The sequence below is a fragment of the Martes martes genome, assembly GCF_963455335.1.
Source record: "Martes martes genome assembly, chromosome: 10".
Lineage (NCBI taxonomy): Eukaryota > Metazoa > Chordata > Mammalia > Carnivora > Mustelidae > Martes > Martes martes.
The window spans coordinates 20,026,129-20,035,378 of NC_137898.1; the positions used below are offsets into that span (position 1 = coordinate 20,026,129).

At 56.4% G+C, this 9,250-nt stretch overlaps 1 protein-coding gene across 3 annotated transcripts; it reads right to left on the bottom strand.

Annotated features, from left to right (window-relative positions):
* Positions 1-507: 507 nt before the first annotated feature.
* On the bottom strand, positions 508-8,522 carry SLC35C1 (solute carrier family 35 member C1). 3 transcript variants are annotated; one of them, XM_080817747.1, is made up of 3 exons: positions 8,423-8,522; positions 6,554-7,080; positions 508-2,796 (listed from the first exon to the last, which is right to left on the bottom strand). In XM_080817747.1, the coding sequence occupies exons 2-3, from the start codon at positions 7,047-7,049 to the stop codon at positions 2,237-2,239; spliced, it is 1,056 nt and encodes a 351-aa protein (XP_080673873.1). In that variant the 5' UTR covers positions 7,050-7,080; positions 8,423-8,522; the 3' UTR covers positions 508-2,236. The 3 variants fall into 3 exon arrangements, with proteins under 3 accessions (XP_080673873.1, XP_080673874.1, XP_080673872.1); XM_080817748.1 differs by lacking the exon at positions 8,423-8,522 and adding an exon at positions 8,235-8,316; XM_080817746.1 differs by lacking the exon at positions 8,423-8,522 and having other exon boundaries at positions 6,554-7,658.
* Between the last annotated feature and the right edge of the window lie 728 nt (positions 8,523-9,250).

The following is a 9,250-nucleotide window of genomic DNA, read 5'->3' on the forward strand; positions in this document are numbered from 1 at the left end:
TTATTTTTTTAGGTAGTGACAGTAGTCTTCCTATCCAACCCACCCTCCTTAGCTCTCCTTGGCCTTGACTCTGCAAGACCCTTATGAGCATTAACGGTCAGTTAAAGGCTTTGCAGTTAGTGGTCTAATTGGCTCATTAGACCATATGGCCTTGATCATGCTGCTCTGGGGAGATCATTGGATCATCATGGCAGCCTCGAAATTTTGGGTGGGGCTACCTCAGGCCACACACCGCAGAGGCAGTATGAGACAGTCCTCGGCAGTGCGACAGACCCTCCAGCAAGCCGTGTTCCTTTTCCAGATGGTGTCACCTGCCTGACCTGGGTGGTTGGTAAGCATGCCATAGGTAACAAGCGCATTCCCCTTGGTTGATTGCAAGGGCAATCACGCAGCCCTGCCAGCCACACTGGTTTTGTGGTGGTCTCAGTCCGTCAACAGGCCACGTTGCCATGGGACTGGCCCCCGCGGTTCTTGTGATTACAAGACACCCTGCAGCAATAACCATCAGAAACTTCAAAGAAAATAAAGGTTTATTACTTATAGGACCTAGAAACCACACAGCACACCTGGGGCCACACAGCGAGGTGGTGGTGAGGGGGACAGAGGGAATGAGACAGCACACGCAGGCCTGGGGTTCTGCTTTTATTGGGGGGTCAAGGGTTTTGTGGGCTCCCTCTTTATTGGTGAGTTCAAAACATAGGAGTGGAAATTTAAAGTGGAGGAGGAGAAAAAACAAAGAAGTGGCCCAAATGATCAGTTGCTGAAATCAATCAAGATCTGAACAACCAAGGGGCCTCTGATGGGGGAGGCGGCCTGGCTCTTTGTCTCGTGCAGTGGCTGGCCATCTCTGATGTGGCTGCTTCAGCCCTCAGAGCTAAGTCAGGCTTAGCACTTGCTTTGCAGAAAAGACAAGACCCCAGCGGTGGGCGTTTACACTACAGTGTCTTACGCCATTACCATTCAGGGCATCAGGCCTTACTCACTTCCTTAGAAACCACCTTGAATTAGAAGCCCGCCCTCCCCAAACTTCCCCCCCCATGAGGACTAAAAACACGAGGGCATTATCCCAAGGAGACGGAAAAGAGTGCAACAGAAGGGACAGGGACTGTGAAGGCTGGCATGAGGTCATGGGGCAGGGGTGAGGGGAAGAGAAGCTTCTTTCAGCCCTAACCTCAGGGAAAAAACATGGTAGTTTATCTCCTTCATCAGAGCCAGGCTGCAACCCCTGCACAAGGATCAGGATCTGGGAATGGCAAAGCACCGCAGGGGAGCGGGGGCGGGGGCAGGGGGTAGCGTGGCTCAGAGCCAGGACTCTTGCTCCAGCAGCCCCCTTGGGAATGCAGCTCTGAGAAGGCCAAGCTGGGAGGTCTTACCTGGGCCAGGTGCCCCTCCGGAGGGGAGGAAGGACACTTCCTTGTGTCAGGGATTGGGGTGGGTGTTAATGGCCCTGCTTAACCTCTTCAAGCTGTGTGGCTCCCCTGTGTCCAAAAGCTGGGAACACAGGGTACAGATGGTGGGAAAAGGGCGCTTTCCTATGAGGTACCCCATTCTCAGGCCTATTCCCAGGCCTATTCCCAGCAGGCCCTGGGGAGCCCAGGGCCTGGGTCAGGGACAAATGATCCTCTGTGCCCTCCCATGGGGCCTGCTGGGCTGGACGCAGAGAAGAGGGAACACTTGTCACTTTCCTCCCTCAGCCCTGTCCACACTTTCCTCTAGAAGGCGGCTGATTGGTGGGATCAAAACTTCACTCCTTGTCTTGGGACTCAGAGAGATGAAGTTTCCCCAATCCCTTTAGTTGGTCTGTGGTGGGGTCGCACCCCCATCTCCCCTGGGTGCAAGTGAAGACTTACTGCTGTCCCTAAATGGTTGTGGCCTGTCCCCAACTCCAAAGGTCACGTGGAGGTAGAAAGCCCTGGAAGGGGGACAGGAAGGGGTGCTGCCTCCCTGAAAGTGAGGGTTCTTCCAGAGAACCCAAGTGGCCGTTCCCATGGGGTCCCATCCTCCCTAGAGAAGGACAAAACCCAGAAACAGGGCATGGGGTTGAGATAGGTTTGGCCACTTTCTGACATCCCTTGACAACACTGGTTTCATTTTAACCACCAGACTGTGATCAGGTTTGTAAACAATACCCCCTCCAGACCCCCTTCTCAGGGTCCAGAGAGATGTCTTCATGGCTATTTGGGCCCTACCCTGGGCCTTTTTCCTGACTGGGCCATCCCCAGGTCCCTGGAGCAGCTCACACCCCCATGCTGCTCTTCTCCTCCTCTTTGGGGCTGGGCTCCTCCTGAATCTTCTTCATCTCCCAGCCCCGGACCCAGGTGTAGGCAGAGGAGCCCCCCAGCACCATCATGTTGCTGGTCCACCAGAGGAAGCTCTTGGTCTCCTCATAGTAGAGCACCGCCAGCACTGTCTGGGCACAGGCTTTGGCCGTGCCGGACACGTTATGGGTCAGGGGGCTGGTGAACTTGATCTGCAGACCGGTCACGTAGCCGATGGCAAAGCCGAACAGGCCGCCCAGGGTCATCATGCCCCAGAAGTGGGTGCTGCCCAGCTGGGAAAAGTCGCGGAGGGCCTGCAGCTCCCCCAGCAGCAGGAGCAGGGGCAGGAAGAGGACACAGGCGTTGACATTGTTGTAGAAGGTCAGGCGCCAGATGCTGCCATCCACGGCCGGGAGCACCTTCTTGGTGTAGATGGCATTGAGCGAGACACAGAGGCTGGCCAGCACGCCGAAGAGGGTGCCCGTCCAAGACAGGGTACCCTCTGCCCCCTCCTGGTCCACACCAAGCCAGAAGCCACCTGCAGGGGGGAGAGGGGAGGGGCAAGGGGGATGAGGACAGGGAGGAAGAAGGACAGAGAATTTTGCCACTGGAGTTCACAGAGTGTAATGCAGTCCTCACCCTCCCATCCCTCCCACCCCTTCCTGCCCTGTCTGCAACAGAGGCGTCCAAATGCTCGAATACATGCAAAGCACCATACGAGGGCTGGGAAGTGGCCCAGGACACGAACGCTTTCTCGGGAGCTTCCATTCCAGAGCGGAAAGACATTAAAACGATTCATTTCCCAATTATTTCTTTAATTACAATTGTAATGAGGGCCATAAAACAGTGCAGTGTGCTCTGAGAACCCATAATCCACGACTGTGCTGGCTTGAGGCATCTGGAAAGTTATGTTGGAAATGAGCTCCAAAGGGTTGAGCGCTTTGTGGTTAAGGTGACTTGGGGCAAGTGACTTCAGGTCCCAGAGTCTCGGCTTCCTTGTCTGTAGAATGGGAGCCTGTAATGAGTTTGAGTCACTTGTGGCCTGAGGTCTTTGGGGACAGTCCACTCTTTTGGACACTTGGTCTGTGTTACCTCCTGCTCACAGAGCCTCCATGGCTCCCCATTGCCCCCCAAGACTGCACTCTTCCACCTGGCACACTGGCCTTCCTGGACCTTTGCCTGTCTCTGTCCCATGATTGTCCCAAGTTGTCTCTCTCATCTTCCTGCTCCTCACACTGGGACACAGTGTCCTTGTTTGTGTCCTGCAACAGAAACGCCTTCGTCCTTCTTTCTGGGGATTCTACTCAAGTGTCAAGGTCAAAGCCACCCCTCCAGGGAGTAAGTCTTTCTTAATACCAGACCTCCCTTTGGCCTCTTCCTGCCTGGGCTTTCCTGCCAAGACCCCTTGCCTGTCCTGAGCTGTTAGGCGTCTGCCCTTGGGGACGACTATACCATCTCTTTAGCGAGACCCCACCTTCTGGGGAGGCAGGGGCTGAATCCTGGTGTCAGAGAGATTTGGGCTCTAATCGGGTTCTGCCGTTGAGAGGCTGGGTGGCCTGAGGAAAGCTGGCTAAAGTTTTCTAAGCTCCCATTTCCTTCATCTGGAGAGACCTGAATCATTTTCTTGACCCCCTCCTCCAACCAAACTACTTCCCACTTGCAACCAGAATGATCATCCTAAAGTACAGATAGATCTGCTTAAAGCCCTTCCTCGCCTACTACCCTCAGGAAACCTTCCAGACTTACTTAACTTGGACAGCCTCCTGTCTGGGGAGTCCCACTCTGGCCCACACAGGAAGAAACGCATAGGTACTTTTTTCTGTCTAGAACATTCTCTCCTCACCCCTTCCTTATACCCATCTAGTACTTCCTCCAGAACGCCTGCTTGGATTATCCCATTCTCGACGCCGTCCTCCTTTCCACCCCCACCAGGTTCTCTTCTACACCCCAATCACAGCCTCACCCCTGCAGCAGAACTCATGGCCAGGCATCACCACCATGCCTGTCCACCTTTGCCAGATTCATATCCCCAAAGTTTGGCATGATCTCTGGCATGTGGCCGGCTGTCAATTAGTGTTTGTTGACTGACTGAGTGACCACAGGAATGGAGGTTGTGCCCGGAGGTGGCTTTGAGGGCTGAAGGAGATCAGGGGTCTACTACAGTATAGGCCCTCATGTGCGGTATTCTCTTTCTTGGCAAACAGCTATCTGTACACCTGTTCCAGGGGTGTGGAGGATTGCCCAGAGCACCCTCCATCCTCCTGCTCGCTACTTTCCGAGTCCAGGAGGGACACCCACCACAAGTTTCTGCATCCTAGAGGGGCTCGCACCCAGAAGGAGCTCTGAAAAGCACTATGGAAGGAGCAAGGGCCTAGGAATAGTCACTGGAAACCCAACTTAAGGGGGAGCCCAGCCGAGAGGGGGCCGGGTCTGGGGCCCGCAGGGAGCACCAGCTGCCCCAGCTCGGCCCCATCGGTATGACCAGTGAATATGACCTTTCTTAGGAGCTATCACATCATCAGCTACTTTGATTACTTTTAGGACCTGGGCCCAGTTTCCCTAGCGACTTCACCTTTCTGTATGCAAATTTCCTTCCCATCCCAGATTCCCCACACCCCATACCCCACCTCCTGATGTCTCTAGGGCTCAGCTGGAGATTCCTGGGGGCATTTGGCTAAAAGAGGCCTGGAACTCTGCATCAGCTCTGGAGGGACCGGGTTTGCGGCGCGGGGCGAGTGCAGGCAGCTGAAAATCTGCCAGGGGCCTCAGCAGCTCCTTCTGCTCTAACCTCAGGCTTCTCCCCTCTCCCATCTTGGGGCTGGACCGAGGAGTCTGAGACCCAGCAGCTGCTCGATGAGGGTGACATTTTCTAGGACGGGTGGCAGGGGAGGGGCCCTCGGCCTGGGACTCAGAGATGCCACAAAGAATATGTCAGTCAATCAACACGAACTTTACGGCACCAGGAAAAACAGGTTCAAAGAAAAGGCCACATTCCTGGATGACAGAGCACTGGGCGGATTCTGAGGGAAGTGGGTGCTCCTTTACCCAGAATGCTGCAAAAAACCATTCTGTGATCATGGAAATATTCTATCATCTGTGCCGTCCAATACAGTAGCCACTGGCCACATGAGGCTACTGGGCACTTGAAATGTGGCTACAGAATCAGGTTATAACACCTGCAACTAAAGAACTGAATTTTATTTAATTATTTATTTATTAAAAAAAAAAAAAAGATTTTTATTTATTTATTTGACAGAGATCACAAGTAGGCAGAGAGGCAAGCAGAGAGTGAGGGGGAAGCAGGCTCCCCACTGAGGAGAGAGCCCCATGCTGGGCTTGATCCCAGGACTCTGAGATCATGACCTGAGCCAAAGGCAGAGGCTTAACCCCGCTGAGCCACCCAGGTGCCTCCCTGAAGAACTGAATTTTAAAATGTCAATGCATTTGAATGAACTTTGAAATAGACACATGTGGTCAGTGGCTAGTGTGCTGGCTGGTGCAACTGCAATCCTAGGGCAAAAGAACAGAGCAGAGGCGTTAAAAACATAGGCCTGGGAGTCTGGCCAGTCTGGGTTTATGCCCCTGCCTGGCTACTTCCTTGCTGTATGGCCTTGGACAAGTAACTTAACCTCTCTGAGCTTCAGTTTCCTTGTTGGTCTGGAGTTGATGAGGGTGATGTTACCACTCAGGGAACCTCTGGGGAACACAGGAGATGCTCTGTGGGAATGATCAGTACAATGTCCCCATCAATAATTCTTTCTTTTTCAGGGCCAAGTGTGGAAAGATAGGTAAGGCCCCTCAAAGCTTATTGTTTTCTACTCTCTTAGCCATTACTACAAGCCTGCAAGGTCAGAGGGTGATGGTATATTTAGTGCAAGATGTATTCTCCTCTGGAAATAGCACTGGATGGGGTGGTCAGGGCACTTGAACCCTTGAGAAGCAATACGGTGGTCAAGCATAGGGAGCCAGACTGCTTGAGGTCAGATCCCAGCTCTGCCGCTTATTAGCTGTGTGATCTTCAACAGATTACTGGACTTCTCTCTACCTTGGTTTTTTCCCCCACTCTGTGCGATGTAGATTATAATCCCATCTCATTAGGAGGGGCCCACCTTGGGCCCCTAAGTTGCTGGGTGACCTCAGGAAGCTTATTCTCTCTGGGACCCAGGCTCTTCCTCACATGGCTCTGGGCAAGGGAACCGGGACAGATAAAGTCCAAAGATGCTTGGCAGGTTGCTCTTTGGGGTTTTGGTCCCCCATGCCCCCTTCCCTCCCTGTGGCCCTGGCTGGCTACTCACCGATGATGACCCCACAGGTGAGCAAGGCATAGAAGGAGGTGGTCTGCTTGAGCAGCAAGTAGGAAAGCAGCACGTTGAAGACGGTGGTAAGTGAGCGGCCCACGTTGTAGAAGGCCACCCCGACGTACTTGAGGCACAGGTTGTTGAACGTGATCATGCCGATGAAGACCACGGACAGGGGCAGGACGCTGCGGGCCACCCTGAGGTCCAGGCGCAGGGAGGGAAAGTCCATGGTGCTGGGGCAGAGGGTGGCCAGGGTGCTGAGGCTCTTGCACAGCACCGTGGTTACCAGGCACTGGTAGAAGGTGACGAAGATGGGGGTGTCCAGCCGTAGGGAGGGGCTGTCCAGCAGGTACTTGTTAAGGAACACCATGGAGATAGAGGTGGCCCAGTAGAGTGACACCACCAGGGCGATCTGCAGTGCCCGCAGCAGGAAGGGCTTCTCCTTGCTGGCCTCTGCCTCGCCCGAGGGGTCGGAGGTCCCCATCAGTGCCATGTGCAGGATCCGGGACCGCTTCAGAGGGGCCCTGTTCATGATAGCAGAGGAACTGGGTCACCCTACCGCCAGAACTAGAGTACTGGGCAGTCCACTCCTGCCTGCTATCTGCCAGCCGCAGCCCTCAACTGTCACATGGGGGGTGGCCTAGAGGCCTCCCCATCCAGAGGTTCTGTTTTGGGGGGCCCCACAACCTGCTCCCACTCTGAGGGGGCGCATGAGACAAGACACGGGAGGGGTGAGGAATGGGCTAAGGTTAGAAGACTTGTCAGGAGAGAAGGGCCTTGTGCCTGGTAGGGATGGGTCTCAGGAAGAAGGGAGGGGAGAGGGAAGGAAGACGGGGAGGAGGAGGAAGGCGGGGCGACGGTGCTGAAGGAGGGTGGAGGACAGCCTGCGGGAGAGAGGGAGTCTTGGGCGTCTGCAGGGAGAAAGGGGAGGCATGCGGGAAGCTGAATGGAAGGAGGGCGTGCGGGGGCGTTGGGAAAGAGGGGTGCAGGGAAGGTCAGAGGTGCTCAGGGCGGGGTCCGAAGGACGCAGGAAGAGGCCGGGCCGGCCCCAGCCCGCAGCGGGCAGCCCTCCGGGGCCCCAGCTCTCGTTCAGCCGCGGAGCCTCCGGACATCCAGGCCGCGCTCCCCCGCGAGGCGGGCCCAGGACTCATTTCCTGACACGCCCCCGACCCCTCCTTAAAGGGCCCGCACGCCTGGCGTCACCCTTAAAGCCACAGCCCGCGAGAATCAGCCTTCAGAGTCAGGCTTGCGTGTGGGCCCCCAACCGCCTCTCCGCTCCTGCGCGCTCCTAGCTCGGGGATGGTGGGGGACGATCGGCCTCCGCAGAAGGTTCCTATAGGTGCTTGAGCCTCGGCCACCTTCCTGAAAGCTCTCCCCCAACGCCAGCTCCGTCTCCACCAGAAGCTAACCCCGGACCTGCAGGTCCGCCGCCCCCTCCTCCATCCCGGGCCCTACTGCACCCTCAGAGCCTCGGCAGCGCCTAGCGTCCCTGGGCGCCTAGACAACCCCTACCAGCCCCCCATTAGCCCTAGCTCACTCTCCCTTGTCGCATTCCATTCCTTTCCCTCACTTTCACTTCCCCAATCCCTCTTCCAAACCCGAGGACCGCCCCCCCGACCCCCACCAACCCCGTGGCGCTCCCGGAGGCCGAAGGTCACAATACCTCTTCAGGACTTACTTCAATCAGTCTGCGCGATCTCTCCGTCCCTCCCCCCAAAATTTGAGAACAGCCATAAACGAGCCTCGAGGCAACACACCCCCCGGCTCCATCCTCCTTCTAAAAACCCTTTCTTCAAGAGGGGCCCAGACGCTAGCTCGGGCCCCAGGGCTGGCGTTCCCGGGCCTCCGTGGGGACCCGGCGCTCACCTCCTCTAAGGCACTGGCCTCCCGCCCGCGCTGCCGAGCGCTGCACCTGCAGCGCCACACCTGCAGCACCGCGCCTAGGGCGCTCCCGCTGGAGAAGACTTCCTGCTCCCCGCCCCGGGCGCGGGCGCCCAGCCAACCTCTCCCGCCTACTCCCCACGTGGGTCCCGCAGGTGGCGGCGGGACGACCCGGGCCCCAGCCTGACCTTGGCCCCGGGCTGTCCGGCCAGTCGTGGGAGCACAGGTCCTTCTGTTTCTAAGGCCACCCGAGGCCCAGTACCCTTGCCCGGCCCGCCCGGGATACCCCACTCCAATTACCGCCGCTTCCATGTCCCGGGACCTGGCTTCATCCCTGGCCTGCCGCGCGCCGCGCGCCCCGCCTGCGCTTCCAGCGGAGCGCGCGGGAACCGTTTCTTGCTCGTAGTACGCGGAGGGTTCTCTGCCCTCCTCCAGGAACCTGGCCTGGGAGATCGGCACCAGCCCGGGTCGGTCACTCACCAGGCAGCCTGGAGGGCCGACTTCTCCCTGGTTCTTCCTCTAGCACCAGCGTTGGGCGGCTCACCTCTGAGTTCTCTTTGTTGTAGAAAGGAGGGGGCTGGCAGGACAATTCCAGGGGGTTCCAACGTCCTTCCTCATTACTCTGGCTGGTTTGGTTGAAAGTAGGGACTACCATCTTTTTGTAGTATTTCAAACACCATTTAATTAGTACCATTTAATTTACAGGTGAGATGTCTTAGATCTGCTTTAAAATACTCAGAATACTCACCAGAGAGCGAGAGCGAGAGAGAGAGGTGGATAGATAGGTGAAACAAGATAGGCAAAATGTTGATA

Excerpts from the sequence above, each read along its gene's own strand:
- SLC35C1 (XM_080817746.1), bottom strand. The coding sequence starts at position 7,088 with ATGAACAGGGCCCCTCTGAAGCGGTCCCGGATCCTGCACATGGCACTG. Across the intron at positions 2,797-6,553 it reads CACCTGTGGGGTCATCATCG|GTGGCTTCTGGCTTGGTGTG; the intron begins GTGAGTAGCCAG and ends TCCCCCCTGCAG.